The following is a 26,659-nucleotide window of genomic DNA, read 5'->3' as shown; positions in this document are numbered from 1 at the left end:
ACCCCAGTATCAGCTCCATCCATTTGGTATGAGTCAAGTGCACAAAATCCTCCATGAACATATAATAGGATAGGATATAAAACTAGATAGCTTTTTTTTACTATTATAATGCCGAAACCAAGAGACAGTCTGCTAAGTCCGCCACCGACAATATTTTATGTTATGATATGAAAAACATTCTTATAATAAAACAGTATTTTACCGAGGCTAAAGTAAAGTAGAAGTAATTAGAAATCACATAGTCACTAATTCGTAACTTTAACTTACATTCTTCATTTAGTATCTAAGGGGGCTGGGTGGTAATAAAATGACAATTTTAATGTCAGATTTTTTTTATTGTTCGAGTTCATAGAAAGGTTCGAATGTATAAATAGAACATACTTTAGCATACTAAATCAATAATAAATTAATACTAAATAGGCTTATACGATAAATATTAAACAAAAATGGCACAACTAATACGTCACATAAGAACTAAATTCGTTAGGCAAGAAAAATCTAAGCTAGAAATAATTAAATTATAAAAATAAATATTTTTTTTTTCAAAAATAAATAGAATCTCTTAAATAACTAACCGATATTGATATGTTGTTTGTTTTTGGAGTTATTCGAGAGTAAATTTTTTATTTAAAAAAAAAAATTATATACTGTCACATTTATAAAAATAATACAATGCCTTAATAAATATATAAACGTTTTTTTCCTTACAAAATTTACAAAATGTAAAGCCATGGGTATATACACTATAAAAATTGTAAAAGATTTTAAACAATAGAAAGTGGATACAGATTTAAATAATGAATAATTATTTCATAACTGATTGATGCTTGATTTGTTTTAGGTTACAATAGATTATATAGATATACTGATATAAAATGTCTCGAAAATACTATTGTTAGTCAGTCTAATACTAATATGTAATATACACAATAATTACTCTTAACTAACTTGAAGTTGTATACGCTATCTTTCTTATTAATAAACTCGATGTAAAGTCACTCCAAGATTAAAATTATTACTTCGCCCTGTCTTGTTATTCTGTAGTGACAAAGGTAAGATAAAGACAAACGGTGTTATTACAAAAAAATATTTAAACATGGCTTAGACAGTGACCTAACAATAACGACGTCTAAAATGGAGTTTATCTCTTTCTCTTTCAAAACAGTGATTAGCTTGTGTTTAAGTAAAACGTCGTTAAGCACAAAAAACTGAAGTGTACAGGAACAACTAAAGGAACGGAACCCCATTTCTGACGGCTGTCATCTATCTGTCATCATAATAATCTAAATCTTCCTTAAGATTATAATCTACCCGTTACACACAACTTAGACAAGCTTCAACTCGTGTTTAAATATAAGCAATGTCTAAAGATTATTGAACGCTAAACAACAGAAGGACACAGATTTGTAATAGAACTTTGTAACATTTTCGTAATAACACAGAAAAAGTTTTAAATTTGGAATAACTTTACTTCGCGTTTATTAATAACACAATGTGTGTTTTACGATTCTAGAAATCTATTACGCTTAGAAGGTACCTACAACTCACTTATAAAAACAATTTTAACTGATATACAAGTTAATGAGTTTGTTTCTACGAAAAGCTACCAATTTATAACCTCATTTTAATTTAATTGATCTTATTTATAATACTATAATAATAATGTGTTTTTCGAAAAGTTACACACATTGCATCAAAACCTACTTCTAAACATATAATTCATTTATCTGAAGGCACAGACTCCATTCCATATTTTATTGTTTATTCAATAAAAATTTGATTTAAATACTGATAATTAAGACCAACAAAATCTCGAACTTAAGTTAGGCTTAGGGTATATGCATACACATGAAGGATCTCAAAAGACTCAAATATTAATTATTTAAAATATTTTTAATTTACACTTATACTGCTGCTATAATAATATAGTGATGTATATTACACTGAAATTAAAATTAGGAAAAATATGCATATTCCCTTTTGTTAAAAGAAAAACTAACAGCTTTCAAGACAAATAGCGAAAAATATTGACAAATCATCTCGAAAGTTTGTGGAGGGCGGTCGATGTCTATATGTCATTAACATGCACTTCATTATTATTGAAGGAAATTGGCTCAATTGGAAGAGCGCTCCAACGGATGTTGATGTAGTGGGTTCAACTCCCGCATCGTTCATAAATTTTGGTTTCAAATTAAATTTTATTTGACGGAAAGTTGAAAGCCAGAAAGTAATTCCGGTGACATACATTTATTGTCTGTATTGTCTTTACATAATACTCAGAACAAAATAAACATATAGCTAGATGTTTAGAAATCGAGAAAACTCGACCAGTCTTTGACAATATTTTGCGGGTACCCTCAAATTAATGCACTTCATATAATTATTTAACGAACAGTCTTCATAACCGATTAATGATTATTTAACCTAAGGTAGAATATTGCACATCTTTAATTCGGATCATTATCGGTTTTAAATTTTTCAACAAAATAGAGCTCATTATTGACCATATATAGTAATATCAAAATCGGTCAAGTAGATTTCAGTTAATTTATTATAAACCAATTATAGGCAAAAATCGAACCATTAGATAGTCTTATTATGAGATAGACCTATAGACTGTCCTATGAGAATTAAATCTCATTTGATTTTTTTCTATTTAATGTAAGTCGGTACTTAAATACTTGGATATTTTTAGAAACCAGTAAAATACTGAAATTACAAATACTTACTTAAAATTCATATATTCATTTCTCACAATTACGAAAGAGTTCAGCTTTAGTAACTGTTATAAATTAAGTACGGGTACTGTTATTATATAGAGGTACATGATTTGGTTCAATGCCTAATTCATTTTCGACATCCACCATAGGTCGCAGAATTTGCAATTATTTATTTGAGACTGAATTGTCTTTATAATACTCAGAAAGCAATAAAAATATAGATAGATGTTTTTAAATCGCGAATACTCGACCAGTCCTTGACAATATTTTGCGGGTACCCTCAAATTAATGTACTACATATTTATATTGAACCAACAGTCTTCATAAACGATTAAAGATTATTTGAACTAAGGTAGAATATTGCACATCTTTAATTCGGATAATTATCTTTTGAAGACATTTCTCGATAGTTATAGAATGTGAAAACTATAAAGTATAGTAAAACTGGAATTAAAAACCATTATTACTATAAACATTCTAGTGGGTAGGTCGAAATCGGTCGTATCGCTTGAAAGGATGAACTTATGACGTAAATGATGGTTGCAAAATAATATAAAATGTAAGTAACATGTTTGAAGCCTTAATTTTTGCATTATATAATCTAATCACTGAAAAAATACTACACTTTTCATAACTCCATATTAATTCAGTTTTGAGTTAGTTTTAACGTCGTAATATGTAATTTTCGATGAAATTTTAGAATGTAAAACAAAATATATAATTTAATGAGACTAGTTCATACGGGCTATTATTACTAAGTACCCTCAAATCTTCAAATATCTACAATCGTCACCTAGGCAACGTGTCGACACAACATATCGTCTTTACCAAGCCCGCAAGGCGTAAGACAACTGTGAAGAGATGCTCCTGTAGAGGGCGCGGCAGTAGCTATCAGTTGTTCGGTTCCGTTCGCTCCGAATGCTCGGCTGGCTCTGAATGCTCACTTGGCGCGGAAAGACCTTGTGCGTATGCCGCTTGGATACTCTCGCATACGAATTTGTATTGACTCTGTTGACAAACAGTTTTAATAATAATATATGAATATGCAAAATGTTTACAAAAAATCCATAATAACCTCATTCAGTATGTGCTACTCTATTACTAGTACTCTGTAGTCGGCCTATATTACAAACAATATAGACACATGGCGTTGCGTGCGCATCGCATGCACTATCTCGAGTGGGTACAGCGGCTGGCCTCTACCGAGCAACTCTATATAATAATATATAAAAGCAGACAGACTCACCGCATTCTGTATACACGTGGGGCGCTGCGTGCGCATCGCACGCACTATCTCGAGCGGGTACAGCGGCTGGCCTCTACCGAGCAACTCTATATAATAATATATAAAAGCAGACAGACTCACCGCATTCTGTATACACGTGGGGCGCTGCGTGCGCATCGCACGCACTATCTCGAGCGGGTACAGCGGCTGGCCTCTACCGAGCAACTCTATATAATAATATATAAAAGCAGACAGACTCACCGCATTCTGTATACACATGGGGCGCTGCGTGCGCATCGCACGCACTATCTCGAGCGGGTACAGCGGCTGGCCTCTACCGAGCAACTCTATATAATAATATATGAAAACGGACAGACTCACCGCATTCTGTATACACATGGGGCGCTGCGTGCGCATCGCACGCACTATCTCGAGCGGGGACAGCGGCTGGCCTCTACCGAGCAACTCTATATAATAATATATAAAAACAGACAGACTCACCGCATTCTGTATACACATGGGGCGCTGCGTGCGCATCGCACGCACTATCTCGAGCGGGGACAGCGGCTGGCCTCTACCGAGCAACTCTATATAATAATATATAAAAACAGACAGACTCACCGCATTCTGTATACACATGGGGCGCTGCGTGCGCATCGCACGCACTATCTCGAGCGGGGACAGCGGCTGGCCTCTACCGAGCAACTCTATATAATAATATATAAAAACAGACAGACTCACCGCATTCTGTATACACATGGGGCGCTGCGTGCGCATCGCACGCACTATCTCGAGCGGGGACAGCGGCTGGCCTCTACCGAGCAACTCTATATAATAATATATAAAAACAGACAGACTCACCGCATTCTGTATACACATGTGGCGCTGCGTGCGCATCGCACGCACTATCTCGAGCGGGGACAGCGGCTGACCTCTACCGAGCAACTCTATGAAATAATATATAAAAACAGACAGACTCACCGCATTCTGTATACACATGGGGCGCTGCGTGCGCATCGCACGCACTATCTCGAGCGGGGCCAGCGGCTGGCCTCTACCGAGCAACTCTATATAATAATATATAAAAACAGACAGACTCACCGCATTCTGTATACACATGGGGCGCTGCGTGCGCATCGCACGCACTATCTCGAGCGGGGCCAGCGGCTGGCCTCTACCGAGCAACTCTATATAATAATATATAAAAACAGACAGACTCACCGCATTCTGTATACACATGGGGCGCTGCGTGCGCATCGCACGCACTATCTCGAGCGGGGACAGCGGCTGGCCTCTACCGAGCAACTCTATATAATAATATATAAAAACAGACAGACTCACCGCATTCTGTATACACATGGGGCGCTGCGTGCGCATCGCACGCACTATCTCGAGCGGGGACAGCGGCTGGCCTCTACCGAGCAACTCTATATAATAATATATAAAAACAGACAGACTCACCGCATTCTGTATACACATGGGGCGCTGCGTGCGTATCGCACGCACTATCTCAAGCGGGTACAGCGGCTGGCCTCTACCGAGCAACTCTAGGGCTGTCTCGGCCAATATCAAGGCCCCGGTTCGCCCGACGCCGGCGGAACAGTGAACTATCATTGGAGGCTCGAGTATTCGCTCCTCTGCTTCTGTTAACTCCTCAACGACCGTAGGTATCACTAAAAGAAGAACATTATAAGCAACAAAAGATATACTTTAGTTAGAAGGTACATCCGAATTTATGGTGGGAAATAAATATTAAAAAACGATATTAATATATAAAAGGTAAGCAAAGTTATCGTCGATAACAATTACGACATACAATTTGCGTCGATTAATCTTTTTTTTTAAATTCAGCGAGTTTGAGAAAAGTATGAGAAACCATTCCCAGAGAGTTACAAGTCGATAAACTCAGAAATGGCCTTTACTTATTAATGTTTACATTAAACTCTGTATTATGGCTGTCAGCCCCCCTAATATAAATAAATAACTGAATGCAGTTAAATTTTTTCCGAGTGATAGCACCATACACTACATAATGCCGTATGTAAGTAGGAAAAAAACAACGTTTAAAAAACCGACTTCAAAACTTAAAAAGTATAAAATAACTTTATAAAGATGTAATTTAATACACCTCTTAAGCAAACCTAATATTAATAAAATACTATTATTTATATGTGCTACCTATTGATAGGGTTTAAGTCGGTTCCAAGCTCTAAACAAAAGTACTGTAGGTACCAACTATGGCATATTTTAGCTTGGCACCGACTTCAAACCTAACGATTATCCATCCTATGCATTAATGTAAGCTGTGTCACATGGCGTACATACCAGCTCGATGGTTTCGCAGTTTGGAGCACAGTTTTGTGAAGTCGATGAAAGCGGTCGAGTCTTCGGGGACACCATGGTCCGGCCACGCAATGTACTGCAGTTGGGTGACACTGCGACTGGCACCATTACTGTCCTGTGAAAATATTATGTTATGATACAAACAAGCTAAGTTGCTCATTATACATGAGGACATAGGCGTAAATCAGCCGAGTGTCTAGTGAGCAACTTGGCCACGAATTTCAGACGCACTATTTCAACACACCTGCGAGGAACAACTAACATGTATGCATAAATCGTTTAATTAATTAAGCAAATGCGATACAAAAAAAATATGAAAATCCTGAAAGATGGCGTGCAAGATTTTTTTTCTTTTTTGCCAAATGTAAGGTGACCGATTCCATATAGCCATACAGCTTACTTCAAAATTATAATTTTATTATTAAAATGTTGTGAATTAATAATTAATTTGATAATAATAATTTATGTTTTTTCGTCATAATTAGGGATACAATTATTTATTTATATATTATATTAGGTAAGTACCGTAACAAGGAGTTCTTATCCGCATATAAGAACTCATTGTTCTATGGTTGGCCGCCAAGCTAAAGAATTAGATTTTCATATAAATTTAAATATTGACGCGCATGAGAAGACAATCGAATACAACAGATTTGAGACTGAAGTAAAAGTAAGAATGGTCGGCCTTCGGCCCAATATAAAATATAATATAAGATGCATTAAGTTATAAAATAAATATAATGAATTAGAAAGTATTAGATTGTTTGATTCTGAAACGATCCCGCGAGTGAGGACTCACGCGCTACAGTACTAACTTAACTTTGTAGGGATAATTCTATTATGTGTAATATTTTTATGAACGTGAGTGTTATAAGTTCGGTTTATGGCCCTAAGAACGATGTGGGCGTGAGCTACAGGTGCCAACGATAAGGAAACCGAGGGTGTCATGAACAATGTTTATGCGTTTCATTAGACGTCTTTCAACACACTTGCGAATATTTTTTTTGAAAATAATTATAAATAATTTAAAAAAATCATATACAAAAGTAACAGGGTTATCTTAAGACTCTTTGCTAGCTCTAGATGCTTCAAGTTAAAAACACGCGTGTCAAAAAAAGTAGAAGGATTAATTAATTAATTTATTGTTCTCTGTAGAAATGGTAAGGTTTTCTATGATATGACATTGACATTTCTTTGAGGGGGATACAAACAACGTACAGGTCACGTGACGGGTGATGATCACCGTTTTTACAACTTCAGAGGAATCACAGGAATGTTGCCGGCCTTTTAAGAAGGTGTACGCACAAAATCTTAAAGATACCCACGTCGTATCGTCCTTGAAGTGTAGAAGGCCGTCAGTCGGTTAAAGTTCCCTTTAGTATAATAGTGTGAGGTCATTTTATGTTTATTCAAGATAACGATTCTGTCCATACATACTACAGGATACAATGACGTCACTTCTTTACTTTAATGTAGCAGCCACATTCTGGACAGGTAATTCATCATATTATTTTTATATAACAGTTCAAGTTATTTTGCTTATTACGTTCGTACGTAAGTACAACAACTAGATACAAAACGTAACTTTTCATAAAATGAGCTAAGGCGTCGCGTGAAAACGATATGCCTCAATCACATCGCAGTTCGTTAAATATATCAATAAAAAACATCAATTAGTTTACACACTACCAGTGGGAGGCTCCTTTGCAGAGGAAGCCGGCTAGATTATGGGTACCACAACGGCGCCTATTTCTGCCGTGAAGTAGTAATGTGTAAACATTACTGTGTTTCGGTCAAAAGGACTCCGTAGCTAGTGAAATTACTTGGCAAATGAGACTTAACATCTTATGTCTCAAGGTGACGGGCGCAATTGTAGTGCCGCTCAGAATTTTTGGGTTTTTCAAGAATCCTGAGCGGCAGGGCATTGTAATGGGTAGGGCGTAGCAATTACTACGTCCTGCTCGACTCGTCCCTTATTTTCATAAAAAAAAGCACTACTTATTGGGTACATACTAAGACTTTTGAACTCTGCCTGCCGGGATTACTGAGATGCGCAAATAGACAGCAGCCGCAATTTTAAACCGATCAGTAAGGCAAATAATAGAAAGTGCGTTGCGGTGAGCGATTTTAATGTTCGAATGTTTTCGTACATAGCACACTTCTGGTAAAAGTAATCGTTTGTTACCCTTCGAGTACTGGAACCCTAATAAAATATATTTAAAATGTAATCACTGAAAACACAAACCTTCATAACCATTTCCCTTCTCACATAGTGTCCCAGATTCTGTTCGCAGCTGGTCTGTACCGAGAGGCAGGTTGTGGCCTTGAGCGACGCTCCGACCTTCGGCCAGTACTGGTGGCACTTGGCACGTCCTCGCTCAGCCAGTACCGTCAGCATCACAATCAAACTGCTCTCGCTCTCCCAAACCATCTGCCAGAAGTCACCCATTGTTGATGCTAATGGACCTGGAAAATTATAATTCTCGTTATTTATTTGATTTAATGAAAAGTTAAATGGACTTTGTCAAGCATAATATGGTTTGGAAACGTGGAACGAATGAGTAAAGAATGACTAATCAAATATATAACATTTGACGTTTTGAGAAAGGGAAAGGTTCGAAGCACCCGGAACCGGATAGCATGTATGAAAACACATCATGTCGGGGTCACCACTTTGGAGGTTAGGCCTTTATGGGTTGTGGAGTGAAACAAACTTACATAATAATGGCGAGCGCTACAACCCGGCGCGCATTGTTAACTATCTTTATTAATCATAAAAATTAACCATGCATCCGTGCAATACGCACACATATAAGAAGTGCAGCGTATGCGCATGTTCTGCACTTTTCTGAACTTGCACTTCGCCGGTCTGCCGCTGTTCCTCTTGTGGGCGGCGGTACCTTCAACACGTCACACCACACCGAACACTAATTCCTATTCCTGACGAGGATGCAATTTGGAGGCACGAAACGAAGTCGATGGTGTCAAAACTCTCAAGTAGTACAATCACGCATTTCGAAAAAAAAAACAGAAATATTAAGTCTGCCATTAAAGGTTCTATGTAAAATAGAACTAACCAGTATTGTAGTCAAAATATTCAATTCACAAAAAAAATACAAACAAAGAAATAGGTTTTCATATCACATTCGTCCGTCGTAAACGTTTAAATACGTTATATATAATTAGGGGACGTCCATTAATTACGTGGGAACTTGTTCTATTACTTTTATTGCAGACTGAAAGACTAGTATTTCACAAATACTTTACATTATCGTAATTTAAAATCACAATCACAAAATCAGAACATTAAACAAAAATTAAGAAAAGATTTATTCTAATTCAGTCCATGGAGAATAGACGTGAACATTTTACACCGTTTTCTGCTAGAAAAATAATTGCGTGATATTTGCCAAGACCCCTCTCCGCCCTAAGTGAGATTTGGAAAGATTTAGCTTGATACCTCAGCCCCCCCCCCTTGAATACCTTACGTAATAAATGAACGCCCCCTTATCTTATTTATATATATTAATATAGTTCATGTAAAAACCTTGTGTAGCGATGTATGTGAGCACCAAATCCGAGCTGGGTATCTCCATGTTGATATAAGACGCGTTGATATAGTCACCTGTCGGCCCGTTCTTAAGTATAACCCGCGTCGTGTCATCTGTTAACAAACGTCACGTGTCATGCGAGGTCTGTGGTCTGGTCCAATAGTAAGGAACTATGGAAAGAAAGAGTATGTGTTGCGAGGGGAGTGAAAGAGCAGGAATACTACTGGAACTGACTTAGGTTTGCCGTTTTTGTATGTACACTAAGGCCAACGAGACAAGATAAATAATGTAAGCAAACATTATATTGTCATAAATACGGCTGATTCGGACTCTTCCGACGAATCATCTCTGTCTAGTACAGACGACAGTGATTAGAATAGGGAATCCAATTTGTATATAATTTATTCAAATAAATATTTTTGAAGCCCTGAAACTTTGTTTACATTCTTTATCTCCGCTCGCTGGCCTTACTATAGACGACCTGTCACGTCGTAAAAAAGTTAAATGTGGGCGTTTGTTGGACAACTATTTGACATAGTAGACATTTGCATGACAAATAGTTGCCCAAATAAATAAAATAATGACTTTAAATACATTAATTAGTAAATAATTAAAATAATGTAATATAATCTATAGATAGGTTCATTGTTAAGACTTAAGATATAAGAAGCATCGAGTCTTAGTACAATGATTAGGTACTCTAGTTAGTTACTTACCTACTTTAGGTGGGTAATTTAATTATTTTAAGTCTGGGAATTCGGCCAGTCAACATCTTTTGAAGATGCCTCGTGTAGAGGCGAAACTCTTGAGATTGAACACTCAAGAAAAACTAATAGCATTTGAATTATTACTTACTCTTAATGCGGTTGACACTAAGACAATAAATAAAAAAGTTAAGTATTAAAGCTTTTGTCAAACAGTCATCGAACCGAAAACGTGGCGAAGCGTTTTCATTTTGTTATGTACAGTATAGTTTGAATCTAGTCACATTGAAAAGCAAACCGAGTAAGTAGCGAATCGAAAGGCGTGTCATGGCTAGGACAAACGAAAGGCGAGCGCGCGAAGCAAGGGATTAGCGAGATAGTTGTAGTAGCTGGTATATGGTTTGTATGCAGGATGATAAAAGGAGAGCGAATGCGAGACGCAAAGCAAGAGTTCCGTAACCAAATGGCAAAAAACGGAACCCTTATAGATTCGTCATGTCTGTCTGTCCGTCCGTCCGTACGATACAGCCAGTTTTTACCGAAACTATAAGAACTATACTGTTGAAACTTGGTAAGTAGATGTATTCTATGAACCGCATTAAGATATTCACAAATAAATAGAAAAAAACAATAAATTTTGGGGGTTCCTCATACTTAGAACCGAAACTCAAAAACTTTTTATTCATCAAACCCATACGTGTAAACCTAACATATCTATAGATATTGATGAAAATCTTCAAAAATTATGTTATGGATTTTAATATCCTATATCATATGTTGTACATTACCATGCAACTTCCACCGAAAATTTGTTTGAACGAGATCTAGTAAGTAGTTTTTTTTAATACGTCATAATTTGTTAAAACGAACTACAAGAACATTTATATTATGTTACTTGCTGCTACGGAACCCTTCATGGGCAAGTCCGGCTCGCACTTGGCCACTTTTTTATAAAAATATCGATACGAGTGACAACCCGCAACGCTTCGCTTTCGGTTTGCTGTGCCTTCTTAGTAGTTTGACGTCTCCGATTCGGTTCGCATTCTCCACGCTTTCAGTTCGGTTCGGTTCGCATAAGCTGTTTTTGACTTTTGAAACTCACAAGGCGCAATATCCCTGTAGCGATTCTTGTTGACATTCTGGGGCAGCTTGGAGACTGCTGTGGACTCCTCTGGCAGTCGTCTCAGCAGCGTTTCATATTGCCGCAGCGCCGCGCCGCTCGCGAGTCCATCGCCCAGCAACAGCATGGACTGTTCCAGGGCATCTCCCTCACACGCTCCCGATCCGAGCGGGACGAAACATACAGCAGGCTCTTCAGGCCCGCTCTCTTCTGGCTCGTACACGGCTGCATTTAATTAAAAAATTAAAACAGAGTCATTTAACAAAAAAAAAACAAACAAAAAAAGTGACTTAAAAAACCTATTCCAAAACATAGATAATATGCACCAAAAAGTAAAAAAAATAATTGCGTATTTTTATACAATCGTCAATCAATTTTATACTACTAATTCTAGTTAGAATTATTGTTATTTTTGGAATCGGTGAGAGAGAATCATCACAATCGATTCACCCAGTTGAAAGTTCTGAGGTATCAAACATAAAAAAATACAGTCGAATTGAGAATCTGGTCCTTTTTTGAAGTCGGTTAATAATTTAAATGAAGTCACTTATCATTCTTTTTTACTCACACTCAATTTCTTATCAAGCTAGCTGCACTGCTTAAACGAGTAATTCACGACACGACATAGATCGTCACATCACACCTGTCAGCGCGGTGAAATAGCACCCAAGTGACATTATGGTTAGTATATCTATCTATATTATGCATTTGCAGTGGTGTATAAATAAGAGCTCATTAGTCTGTTCTAGAAAATAATATTTTAAACAGCTGCAAATAAGTAACTAACTTTACCAAAAGTTAAACTTTGTAGATGCATAAAGGCCTATCTGATTGACGTACAATAAACAACTTGACTCACAATCACGCTCAACATTTCTCTGAATCAAAACTCTGCCTACGCGTCTATTAGGCACAGTTTGCGTCCACCGCGCTTTGAATACAACGCCACGCAATAACAAACTGTTCTGTGAAAAACTTGAAAAGGTTGAAATGATGTATTTCTGGTAAGTTCCAAATTAAATTAACAAAATTGTGTAACTAACTTTTTTTAATTTTGTTAAATAATTACATTTCTGGGCAAATGAGACTTAACAACGTATGTCTCAAGGTGACGAACGCAATTGTAGTGCCGCTCAGAATTTTTGAGTTTTTCAAGAATCTTGAGTGGCACTGCATTGTAATGGGCAAGGCGTATCAGTCACCATCAGCTAAACGTCTTGATTGTCTCGTCCCTTATTTCATAAAAAAAATTCAATTGCTAAAACAAAATGTTCTTGCCTCGTGTTTGCGTCCGTTTCGCGCGTGACGTAGTGTTACTACTTCTAAAGAGCCTATACAAATAGACTTTGAACATTATTGCCACGGAATAAGGTGATAATTTGAAAGAATGTTTTAATGTTATCTGTATAAGTTAATGTTTACTTATATATACAACGCCACTCGGACTTTTTGACAAACTTTTTGGGGGAGTCTTGTTGTTTATTGTAAGTCTAAAGGGCTGTTCAAAATTTGCAATGAATGATTGTTTAACTATTTACGTTTTTTAGTATATGTGTGTGTGATTAAAATTCTGTTAAAATTAAGGCAATAATTTCGTTTTTTTTTTCAGGTACACCTAAAGTGCCCCAGACATGCCCAATAGTAGGCATTTGGCTTTTCATTAGTTTCATGGAATCAGAAGCATTTGAACTTACCATTGGGCTTGACAAGCAATGTGAGTACTCCTTTGGTGTTGCGTATCGTGTGCACAACTTGTTCGTGAGTGAGTTCGTCCACATCCTTGCCGTTGATTGATATCACCTGCAGCATCATCAATTAATATATTTTTATTTCAATACTTGCATATGATTTGCGTTAGTATTTTCGCAAATTTATTATTTAGGTCAAAATTATGACCACATCTACATTTTTGATGATAATTTTTTAGTATGTAGTGTAATGTTGTCAAACTGACGTCTCGTCAGTGAGTTCGTCCACATCCTTGCCGTTGATTGATATCACCTGCAGCATCATCAATTTATATATTTTTATTTCAATACATCTACAAAACAAATTAGTTTGCGAGGTGCGGCATCCAATATATGAATCGTGTTAAAATAATATCCAATATTTTACAAAAAGTAATGAAGAATAAACTGTACTAATATAAATTATTTTATATTGGATGCATCAACCTTTAGAGCTTGAATTAATTGTTGGTGTAAGGACGCTTAGTGAACACTACAGTCTATTAAAAAAAATGAAAGTCAGTAATCCAATGTTGTACATTTTTTAAATCTAGATGCTTCTGGCTGTTGTCTGAAATAAGTTTCACTATCTGATCTTGCACCAAGGGATTTTTTAAAATCTAAAGTAGCCAGTAATCAAAATATCAATCTCATATTTAAGCCCCTAAGCTATATCTAGGATATTTAATAGCCTTCATCGTTATCATTTCAGGCGGAAGTTGTTCAATGCTGGACTAAGGCCATGACGATGGGTTCTGCGCTGCCCTCATCCAACCAATCTCGGAGATCTTGACCAGATCATTGGTACATTTTGTGGGTCGCCATTTGAGGACTTTACTATCCTAACGGCCACCTGTCCATCCACCTATATGCCCTGCCCACTGCCACTTCAGTTTCGCCACAAATGACCTTAGTTTATAATATTACCTGATCGCCCTCCTGCAAATGCGCTCTAGTCCTCGGCGCGACTCTCGACACCAGTACGGCCGTATTGTTCCCTCCGCCCCGCACATTGAATCCAAACCTGCCGTCCGCGCCGGCCGCCAGTCGCACACACACCGCGCCCTCCACAGCATCCGGTTCGGGCTCCGGCGATTCAGATTCGGATTCATCCACATATGACAGCGGCACGCGGAGAGCACGTTCTAGGAATCCGCCATCGCTGCTGTCAAAAAACTAATAAATAAGCATATTTAAGCGTAAGCCAACACAAGTGGTTGCACCAAATAGCTTCATTGCGTATAATAATAATAATACTTTATTTCAAACCCTTGATCCATACTACGGACACAGTAAAATATATAATTAAAATAAAGTAAACAATATATATTACAAATAGAAACTAGGTTGCAATATCCACCCAGCGGCGATACATTGCTGATAGCATCAGCATGTCAGACAGATTCCTGATAATGCCGTTATTACACGTCTCAACCCTGGACATGAACGATGCAATTCTTTTACGCTGAATACTTGCTGGAAATACAAACATATTCGAATATGAATGTATGTATTTTTCATCTTTTTCTTTGTTAATACTTTTTATCTAGGACACCAACATTATCTGGCACATCAACTCCGTTTCACTCAGTACTCCCTCGCTTCGCGCCAATGACATGCGGCTTCTAAAAAAATCTGCTTATAGCATTTATAAATGTACTGACTCCTCATTCTCATGCGCGACATCGCCCCAAGCGTGTCGCGGCGTGGGTTCCTCGTGGGTGGTGACCCTGGACCCTCGCGCGCTATTGGTGTGCACCAGGGCTGGAGACGCGCCAGCCGAACGCTCCCTCGTACGTGACCCACTTCGACTGAAAAACAAAACATTTAATTGTTTCATCCGCACTTTTTACAGGAAGTATTACCAAGGGCATTTGGATGTGCCACAGAATTCCACCGTGGCAGAATATTCACATGTTTCCACCGTCAATGACAAACATTCCCAACCAGGTGGTGGGAATGTTTGTCAGCAGTAGGTCGATCCATCCACAACATTCAAAACAATTACAAAGAAATATTAAGGTCCTTTTGCGATATAAAACTTACCGAACAAAACTTCTGTTAGTAGATCTAGAGCGTCTGGCATCTTCCAAGGCTTGTGTTTCCGTCCGGGCCACAGTTGGAGCGGTAACTCCGGCCAGGGCTCCTAGAGCCCCTAACAGAGGCCTCCGTCTCGGGGCCCTCAGTCTGAAGAATCCGTGTCGTTCTACGCTACATCGCCACAACGCTTTTGCAGCGCGTCCAGAACGCATGTTGAATCCTAATACTGTGTCGTAGGATTCAGACTGAAATGAAAAAATATTGCTTGTAGTAAAAAGACAAGTTTCTTCATCATCCTTAACCTGACAATAGATCCTAGGATTTAAGTGTTAAAAAAAACATTAACGTGCATCTGGGTACGGTATGGGATGGTGTAACGCGGTATAATCAATATCTCTACTGGAAGTACTGTTTTAGGTAAGAGTATTTTGGGTTGGACTTAGTATCTCTTAGTACGAATTTGGATGTAATAATACATTACGATACAAGTTCGCAAATTAGGTCGTTTCCGCACGAGCGAAGCGAGTGCAGGATGATATATGTTCCTATAAGTTGCGCAAAGTTCGACCACTATAATAATTTTCAAACATTCCCGAACGCTCGTGTCAACGTGTGGGAAAGTGGTGCTTTGCGAACGCAAATGCATACGCAAAATTGAACTTGGCGCACGATAATAGGAAAAAAGTATTGTAGTTGATTGATTCTTATTACAAGGTAATGCACCGTTTTCAAGATAGTAACGAAAAGAAATCTAACCTAAAACGGGTAAATCACATAAATAAAACGCTACATGAGCGCTGGCTTGGCGGCGGGAGACTAAAAGCTGAACATGTTTCAACCGATGGAAAGTGACGAAGTACAGACAATACGGATTGAAGTTGAAAGCACAGTTTGTTTATATGTACGTTGATAAAATCTTTTTTGTAATAGAGGTGGCAGACCGCATGTCCGTATTGGCCAAGACAGGTTTTGCCGGTTTGAAGGTACCAAATTCGTTTTAGTTCGTGAATACAGGACCAGGTATGAGTCCACTTCTTCGCTGAGCGTTTTTCAAAAGATTTTTGAAGAACGCGTGATTATGAAACGTGATGCTCTTTTTAAGCGATGTCCAGTGAAATTCGGTATTAATACCATAACCTGAACACATCATTTAATACATTTACCAGCGGGAGGCTCCTTTGCAACGGGCGCCGGCTAGATTATGGGTACCACAACGGCGCCTATTTTTGTCGTGAAGCAGTAATGTGTAAGCATTACTGTGTTTCGGTCTGAACGGCGCCGTAGCTAGATAAATTACTGGGCAAATGAAACTTGACATCTTATGTCTCAAGGTGTGGAGCGCAGTTGTAATGCCGCTCAGAATTTTTGGGTTTTTCAATAATCTTGAGTGGCACTGCATTGTAATGTCAGGGCGTATCAATTACCATCAGCTGAACGTCCTACTTGTGTCGTCCGTTATTATTTTCATTAAATCCTGAATTCTTTAAAGTGACATCTCCACACAACGAATTCCCTACAATTTGTTTTTGATACTGAGTCTCCCATACTTCGCAAGTAAAAAAATTTAATGAACAACCAAGAGCTACTATAGAAATAGATGTAGAATTAACACGCACACCTTTCATACATATAATAGACTACGTAATTTTTTTAAATCTTTATCTTACATTTGTCACTACAGAAGTAGACAAAATTACAGGGAGATTTTTAAACTTGGAGTAAAATTCATTGCGTTTTATTAATCAGACAGTTTATGTAAGAGATAATACAATACTCACTGGTTCTCGTTTCAACTGTATAAAGAATTGTTTCTTCTTGAAGGAAATCTTCACAATTTTGCTCCAAGAGAACGTATTCATTCGAATATTGTTCTGAAAGACCACTATACCGATTGACGTAACACCAATAAATATGTCCTTTCCGTTGTAATCCTGGAAAAGAAGAAGCAACTTTAAAAAAAAAGTGTGTGTGTACTTATGTATGCACGCAAGAAGTTATACTTCTTTGGCCTTGCAAAGCAAAAATCCTTAAAATTATTTATTCCTCGTGCTATTCTATGTTTGTAGAAAGAACAATATTGTAAAAATATTGCAACGATGGCTTTGAAATTAATTATTAAATAACGAATTCGGCTGTACGGGCTTAAACCCTTTGCCTATCCTAATGATGGACGAAGAAACCAATAAAAAAGAATGTCGCAAACGTCAGAAAATTTTAGGAATTAACTTCACCTTGTTACTTTTCTGTTACAGTGATGTGCGCGAACCTTAAAATATCACTCTCATAGTTTTTCCATAACGCGCCTAAAGAAGTATAACTTCAAAAAAGCATTCCCTCGCAACTTCACGTGCTTACATTTACGCGGCAATCTGAACATTTAATTGAATTTTGCTGTGCAGAAACCCTAATAAATGTTTTAAAACAGCTTTTAAAGCTATTTGTATAAAAAACAAAGTATTTTCTTTATTCAACTCCCATCACAAACAAAACAAATAGAATCATCGCTAGCTACGCATGATAGGAACGCTAACAATTATGCGTTAATTTCGCTCCCCGCAGGCGAACGCGGGTGATGGATAACCTCACTTCTCCCAGTTAACATCTTATGATGTTTTATTTAACAGAACTGTTATGCCACTCCCCTAATCTATTTATAAAAAATATTTTTGTTAAAAAACACGAAAACACGGTGCAGAAAAGTCAATCAATGTCCAACATTTCAGACCGACTGTAAGCAACTTGAATGCTCAATGTGTATTCTGAATATTATCGCTATAATAATTAATCTTCGGTATGTTTATTAGGTCGATTGAGTGTAGTGGTACTAGCACTATACTCAATCGACCTGATAACCATGTGCTTCCCCGGGGCATAAAAAGAATAGAGAAATCTTAGGCCTAAGGGTATTTACCTGCAGTGGGAGAGTCCTTTGAAAAGGATGCCGACTAGACTATAGGTACCATAGGACTTTTTTGCCGTATATGTTTGAATAATGTTTGAGCATTATTGTGTTTCTTGTTTTTTGAAATTACTAGGTAAATGAGAATTAAAATGATGTTTTATGACAAAATGAATCCAGGAGGCTACTATGATCGAGTTTTAGGATTCGTTGTTATTTTAAAAAGAATAATAATATGATGTTTTTACTATCGCATTTCAAAATAGATAACTTTCGTTTTAATCTTTTTTCGTCAATCAAAATTAGGTCTAACAATATTTTTTTTTATGTGCAAGATAAAAGATACTAATTTATAAAATTGCCGTTTTACAGTATTTTAAAGGAAAATTTTCGTTCTGTGGCTATATAATTCTAATATTAAATTATTTTTAAAACATGGAATTCTATTTTTAAAACCAGTCTTTTCATTATTTATTGCCGTTGTTTTCACACATCGAATCCTTTTTTGTCGTCCATGGAAACAAGAATTCAAGTAGGTAATTATGGAATTCTTGTCAACGACGCCTAACAAACGACATGCAAGATCAACGGCGTATACGGAGCGAACCTTGCAAACGCATATTCCACTTTTAATATGCCAGCTTCAGTTCTGGAAATTTTGATTTAAAAATCAATCGCGTTGTCCTCCGAAACGAGGAATAAAGGGCCATTTTGTTAATGTTGGGAGTACTCAATTACATCTAAATTAACAGGCCGTCTCGAAATTAGTATCAAAATATTGGTAGTCTGTGTTTTGCAAGGTAGACAAAGAAGCTCGACAAAAAGATGCCCCACGAAGAGACGAAACAAATTACTTTTAAGCTGCATCGATATTATTAAGATATCTAACTGCGACAAAAAACAGACTATGTTTGACAATTGCAACCGCTCAGCAATATGGTTGCATCTTGGGAGAGCCCGTAACCGAATTCCAAAACGAAGAATCAACCCCAGCTAAGTAATGGCCAGTACTCCTATTACATTGACAGTATAATTTGAGCCATAGGTCCATCACAAATTGACCTTATAAATTTACATAAGTGTAAAGATTGATCTGTACCTTAGCAGGATGTGACTCTACACCATAGCAAGGTAATCGTTTAGCGTGTTCCAGAAAGTTCGCCTCGGCATCAGGCGGCGATTGGCCCTTGTGCAGTTTGTGCAGCTCTCTCACGCGGCGCTCGTCCTCACACGTCTGCTTCGGCAGTAAGCAGAGCTCGGAAAGATAGTTCGAGGAGTGTTCGTTAGCGTTGTAGTCGCCCAATTCCGCTGAAATAGAAATACCGATCGAATTGATAACCTCTCCTTTTTGAAGTCGGTTAAAAATAAAAATAAAAACAATCGTAAGAAGACCAGCTTAGAACTCAGAGCAAATTCGGAAAAATGTAAAAAATAATAAAATTCCTCTGAGAGGTGAGGCGGAAGTTTCACATATCGTAGCGCTCAGTGAGTACACAAAAACTCCACGACTGTGAATCCACACTTAAATGAGTCAACATCTGGAAAAACATGAATACTAATCGAATCTCATAAGTCGTTTCCCATAAATGCCCTAGCGAAAAACAATAATATTATTCGAATAGAATAAAAGGCCCGCGTATAATAGCCCCGCTTGTTGGAACAGGAATGGTACCTTGTCATTTTAAGGGCTCTTTTCCTGTCATGCGCGTTATCATCCGCGTGCGTTTGGTTACAGATGGGAAATTGTCTTGCATGTGGCCAGGATCGTTCGTAGTACATGCGTGTGAACCAGATCCGCAGCCGGGATGGAAGTCCGCGTGGCAGGAAAAGGGCCCTAGCGACTGCGTGACGTCAGCAAACTAACGGTAGGTACCTACTGTTCATTGATGATAATTGAAGTGTTTGCCAGGACCTCGTTTCACGTCACTACTATTGGACCTATTTCATATCAAAGCGCGGGGATTATACAAAAAACTATTGTAGGTATGACAATGTTGCTTTAAAAAAAGATGCTTTTGGTGTTGCAAGAGAATGTGGGCTGCGGTGATCACTTAACACCAGGTACGCTCGTTTGTCCTCCTTTTCCATAAAAAAAAGTCTAAGTGACTTCCCTCACTACTGGGATTAAATATACAAATTTGATTTCTACTAAAATAATGGACAACAATTTAAACCCGCGCCCCTGGAGTTTACACCTTGAGCTCTCCTAACCCAACGGTTGTTACCGTTACGCAAACGCCCGATACCTTATACAAATCTGCTATTTTTGTTTAAATCTCGAGTCGTGGCTACATCTACTAAACAGTTGAAATCTGCTTTACCTTGCACAGTAAAGGACGCAAGTAACAGGGCCGTATTCCTCGGAGCTGTCATTCTGCCATCAAGCAGCAGTTTCCTTAGCTGTAGGCACAGGAGATACCTCGTGTACTCTTCGGCGAGGCGGCTTGGCTCGGGCGGGTAGAAACGAACCGCTAACCAGAACTGCGCGTTGCCACCGACTTGTTTCTTCACTGACTTGCTGCTGTCGAGCCAGCGCTAGAATGTTTCAATAAATTTAATATTTAATCAAGTCTCCAAACAAACTGCAATAATTTACAATAAGTTCCAGTCGGACAATCACATGAAGGGTCCCTTTCCTTTCCTTTCGCTTTCCTTTTCAACCTTGCTGTATCTCCGTTAAAGATGTTCATCCAAAAAGATGTTCTCTCATATCATCTCTTGCACGCTTTGTTTATCTATACGCTAATATATTGTAAGTATTGCTATGATAAGAAATTTAGCCAACTGACAGACAGACGGACGGATAGCAGTCTTAATGACTGGATTCACGTTAGTTATCGCAACTCTAAAAATCTTTTGGTAAGATTGAAGTTTGCATAAATAAATAATTTTTACGTTTTCACGAGCTGGTCGGTGCGAGTACATTCCAACAGGACGAACATCGCGTTTAAAAATATAACGCGGACTGTACGTTTCGGACTTAGTTTGTTTCTCCCCAGTGTTCGAACCAGAAACCTAAAAATCTCTATACAAAAATGTCTTTGAGAAAGATATCTAAGCTAATACGCATGTAGGTATGTACTAAGCTTAGAAACGGCTGAACATATTTTAATGTGATATGTGTGAATGAAAGTGTTGGTAGGTGTAGACCAAATCAGGGACGTCAAAAGGCCATCTCAAGAGTACCCTAAGCCGAAGAGCATGTATGAAAGGAATAATGAAAGTGGACGAAGCGAAACAAGTATTTAAGGATCGTAGCAAGTGGAAACAAGTGGTCTCTGCCTACCCCTACGGGAAAGAGGCGTGATTATATTATATGCATGAAAAAAACATGCTCAAACTTACGCGGGGTTATTCACGGGTACCCACTTGTATAAGATATACATATATATCTATAGATAGGTATATGCTTCATGGCTAAATAAAAATTTTAATTTAGCCGACTCACACACTCCTGCGCACAAATTAAATTATATATTTAAAACGAATTTGATATATTATTATGAAAAGCCAAGCCAATAATAATATATATATAAAAAAACTTACACAGTATTAATTAAATGCCACAGAATAGAAAAAAAAAATACACAGTAACTATCATTCGCGTTCGGTAAACTAAAATTTAAACAATGATCCAAACACAACCAGTCCTCTGCTGGGTTTAAAACATTATGACACATGACACAAACATATGACTCATTGTGATGATTAAAAATTGTAATGCATTTGAGCATGACCAGCCAACTTAGGGATCAAGGATCATGACTCACGCCATGTGCTGTATTCAATAATTAATTACTTATGTATTTACGACAATATTACTTGACATCATTTAAATACGACTTTACTAACGGCTTCTAATTAAATTTTAATTTAATGTATTTGTTTTTCATTTTAAAAAAATCTATGTATTATTATTCCTCATGACTTTAGTCGGAACTTACGCACTTCCATTTTTTTCATCAAATTTTATGAAACAACAATGTTCGTGTAAACATATATATATTATATACATGTATTATTAAGAAGTCATCCATCCGCAGGGCATTTGCCGCTCTTAATATACCAACTGTTTTAGAGCCAACTTGGCGCGATGTCAAGCGTCCTGAGGGGCTTTTGCACGAGGAAGGGCGCTGGTGTGCGACGCACGACTTGCCTCGACAATATGGCTCTTGACATCAGTTGGTGCTGACTGCTGGGGCTGCTGCTTCGACTGTCGAAGACAGCAAGCGTCGCAAATATGTCGTTCTCAGTGGGACACATCTTGGTGTCGAGACACTTGGCCCGTGGGGCCCAGAGGCGCCGAGAATGTTCAAAATACTATCTTCGCGTCTCAATGGGGCTGGCAGCTATTTCGGTCAACGGATCAGCCTATCTATCCAACGTGGAAATGCTGTCAGTATATTTTGGTACGCTACCCGTAATTATAGTTTTAATTTATTGTAATCATAGTTTTGTAAATATAGTTATGAGATTGTATTAGTATGTATGTATTATGGTTATAAACTAGTGACAACCCGCTCGTCCCTCGCACCTCTATGGGAAATGTTTGAACCAGAATAGCGTTTCATCCCAACCATCTAGAAACCCAAACGATTTTAAGATTTTCTCGTCAAGGCCTTTCCAACGATATCTGCCTGCTACTACGTTACAACGATATATACCTGTTACGCCGTAGAAATTGCCCTGATGCTATTTCTATGGCGTAACAGGTGTCCAATATACAAGCTTATGGAAGCCATTGAAATCGACCATCAACCTTATTTTAGTATAGACAAGGGTTGGGCTCTGCCACTTACTTGTAAACCCGTGTTATTAAACACATTGCATCGGTCTAAGAACAAATGTGTCGATCATTACTAGTCAGTACCAACACTGACAAGCCGTGAGTAAGGTAATTTTAAATAAATAAAGTTAATCTGAAGAATGTTTTAATAATTTATTTTACATTTGTATTCTGAAATTTTATTGTATACTAGCTACATTATTGTAGGCAATTTTTGTCCTTTCAATGTATTTAACACATCATTGTGGATACATTGTTGTGATTAAATTATTAAAACATTCGTAAGACATAAACTTTGTTAGTGAGGGCTGTCATGCATGGTCTCAACATGTTAAATTCAATCTCTTAAGATTATTATTAACTTACAGTTATCTCTGTATTAGTTGCACTTGGTGGTGATCCATTCTCAGTGAATTGTAAACCAAAATAGTCTTTCTCAACCAACTCTAAGTTTTGAAAAACGAGCTCAAGTAGAACACTGCCTTTTGCCTTTTTCTGAAAAAAAAAATATATATAGTTAACTTAAGCATGAATAATTTAAAATAATGTGGTAATGAATATCTATACCATCATACAACACCATATGTTATATTCTTAAATAAGTAGTTTTGTGAAAAGAACGAGAATATTATATAGTTACATTTTATGTATTAATTTTAAATTCACTATCTTGGATTTTATTTTATGTTGTTATAGACACAATATTAATAAAATTTCAAAATTTCAGGTGTCTAACTATTGTGGATGGATGGATAAAGAAGCTATAGTAAAAGGAATCCTGAGGAATTCCAATTTCCATGAATGTGAAAAGTATAATCAATGAATGAGTGTTACACAAAATATACAGAAAGGTTCATACTTTACATACCAATAATAAATCTATTATTTACACTATCCAGACAAAAGACATGTCAGCTTCCTGGAGCACAATTATTAAGAGGGTCATGTCCTCGGAAAGCTAAGCACACATTTCCAACAAACAAACTCATTATTGTAAGGTGAATAGACCATAGACAGTGGCAACACTAGGCAGGAAGAGACTGCCAAGGCTGTCAGATCATAAAATGTGTGCTAAGTGCTAACCCTCTAAGACCTAAGTTTGTAATAAAAGTGTGATATTAAATATGAAAATCCCAAAATATCTTTTTCATTTCATATAACAATTATTTATAATTGTATATCAAATATAATGTCCCAATAATATCGATAATAAAATGCAGTTATTTAATAATTAGGTTACTAGTGGTCGCACAGGTAACTAGGCAATAGTTTGTACTCTTGATTTTCAACTGTAGTTTAACCTTTTTAGAAGTAAGTAATAACTGTCAAACTACTTTAAATTTCATGAGACTGTGGATTTTAAAGCTTAGTCTCATCAGAATTTTTAATTCATCAACATATGGCTTTAGCCATGATTTAATTTAGCTGTGTGGTTTTTTATATATATAAGGGGCAACTGCCCATGGACATCTGCAACATCAGGTGTGTTGTTGGCCTTGGTTACCTTATAGGTGTGATCTTTGCAGCTCCCTAAGTTGTATCAGTTTGGGAAAACAGCAGCCGGTAGTTGATTCCACAAGGTGGCTGTGTGTGGTAAGAAATTTCAGGCAAAGAGGTTGTGGAATGCCAGATGTCAATGTGATGCGGGTGGTATTATGCAGTTTGAAGTTATGTCCGGTGGTGGAATTCGGCCACTGGAATCTACCTGAACAGCTCCTTGTGATAATGATTTCAAAGCATACTTGTATTTATTTTTACATGAGTTGGGATTTAGCAAGATTTAGATTTTAGATTTATGCAAGTATTATAATGTAGTGTGTGTTTAATATACTTATTAATTTTTTTATTTTAGTAGCTCATTTAGAAAGAAACTACATGCTCAACAAAAATATATGAATTTATCATTGAGCACTTAACATTATTATTAATAACATGACAAGAAACCTGAAGACTTCTTCCTCATATAAATTGAGTAATGCACTTTACATCAGAGAGGAAGTGGAAATGTGTTATTGTATGAAATTATGACTCTGTTACTATTATCCAAATTAAAGTAAGGCTGTGAATGATTTAAGATATGATTATAATATACATAATTGTGACGAATCAGATTATTGATCAACAAAATTCCTTGCATTGTTAGATTTGTTTATTAAACTATTATTTTGTTAAACAAGTTTATTTCCACCCACAATTAGCTATATATTTAATTTTCCTTACAATATGGGCCTTAGTACCCTATAACTGACAAAGTAAAATCTCATAATATATTTATATTGAGAGGAGAACTTCACATGATAGGAAGTGGGACAGGCAATTGCCCATGGCCATTAGGAAACCAGAGGTCAAGAGATGTGTTTCTAGCTGTTATTTAAATCAGTGCTGGTGAGTTTCCTCATACAAACAAACAAATAGCAATGAATAGCAGGTCACACTTAGCTTATGTTAATTATTTATATTAAATTTCCTTACCTCAATTTGAAATGTCTGTTGGGTGTCATCCAAAAACAATACGACGACATTGAAAACATTGAGTTTACGTTCCCGTGCAAGCTCAGAAGCACGAACATTATAGGTTCCACTCGAACTACTGAAGGCACGGCGAGATACACTCTCAATCATTTCATCGATTTACCACTGGAACTTTTCAGAGTCAACGCCCCGTATTACTTTATCATAAGCACCAATTTAACACATATTAACCTTCCACCCTTGTAATTCACAGCTATTAGAATTACTCTTGATGTATTCCACTAAAGAAAATAGAAATAGCGATCGATATGTTTTAGAAATTCTAGTATGATTCGAACATAACAAACTAGAACGGGCAATGTTTATGGCAGGTATAATTATTGTAATAATATAAATACTTTAGTCCACTTCACTTGACTTGTATTTGGAGTTTTTCGTTAGTAAACACATGAACCTAGTAAGGATATCCATATAAGAGATGATATGTTTGCTGTCTGTATTCATAAAACTGCATTAGGTAGATATTTTTATCTTTTTTGTTATTAAAAACCTATTATCTAAGATTTTCTAACTACTTCTGATTACAGTTTCCACCATATTAATTTTAATCTTAAAGAAACGTCAAAATAGAAAAACGACAGCTGACGTTTTTGACATATTGAAGTATTTGACTGTGAAGTGCAAGTTTATATTTTCAAATAATATCTAAAAGCAGTACTTTCGTAGTAAAGTTCGGAGGTTCAGTTTTGTAAGCATGCGTATTTAATTTAAATTTGGCTTTTTGAGCTTGCTGTTCCAGTAGACATGATGATTCAATATTGATTAATTGAAGTTAAATTTCGAGAATTTGAACTAAGGTTTATAATATCACTTTAGAATCGTCAATTTTTGTAGCATTTTCTGGTAGCCCTTGTCTGAACGTTGTCTTTCTGTTCAAAATGGAGGTAGAATTACTCTGGCCATAAATATTTTAAGAAATATTAAAAAAAATATATATTACCTACATTTGGAACGAGACCGTATTGCTGTGATGGAATTTTTGTCTGTTCTGCCGTAGTATTTACATCCTCTT

The 26,659-nt window shown here is 36.9% G+C and overlaps 1 protein-coding gene across 6 annotated transcripts; it reads right to left on the bottom strand.

Moving 5' to 3' along the window:
- Nucleotides 1-322: 322 nt before the first annotated feature.
- LOC126972760 (tyrosine-protein phosphatase non-receptor type 4) lies at nt 323-26,168 on the bottom strand. Of its 6 annotated transcripts, XM_050819783.1 has the most exons (16): nt 25,588-26,168; nt 23,482-23,610; nt 20,651-20,864; nt 19,429-19,637; nt 17,209-17,361; nt 15,437-15,675; nt 15,055-15,201; nt 14,318-14,555; nt 13,358-13,463; nt 11,646-11,888; nt 9,836-9,952; nt 8,534-8,754; nt 6,271-6,403; nt 5,478-5,618; nt 4,207-4,277; nt 323-3,728 (listed from the first exon to the last, which is right to left on the bottom strand). In XM_050819783.1, exons 1-16 carry the CDS (start codon nt 25,735-25,737, stop codon nt 3,612-3,614), a joined length of 2,628 nt encoding a protein of 875 aa, XP_050675740.1. In that variant the 5' UTR covers nt 25,738-26,168; the 3' UTR covers nt 323-3,611. The 6 variants fall into 6 exon arrangements, with proteins under 6 accessions (XP_050675740.1, XP_050675739.1, XP_050675741.1 ...); XM_050819782.1 differs by lacking the exon at nt 4,207-4,277 and having other exon boundaries at nt 5,407-5,618; XM_050819784.1 differs by lacking the exon at nt 4,207-4,277 and having other exon boundaries at nt 5,407-5,618; nt 14,318-14,552.
- Between the last annotated feature and the right edge of the window lie 491 nt (nt 26,169-26,659).

The sequence above is a fragment of the Leptidea sinapis genome, chromosome 27 (assembly GCF_905404315.1).
Source record: "Leptidea sinapis chromosome 27, ilLepSina1.1, whole genome shotgun sequence".
NCBI lineage: Eukaryota > Metazoa > Arthropoda > Insecta > Lepidoptera > Pieridae > Leptidea > Leptidea sinapis.
The sequence above is the reverse complement of the archived record's forward strand: the minus strand, read 5'-3'. Positions and strand labels throughout refer to the sequence as shown.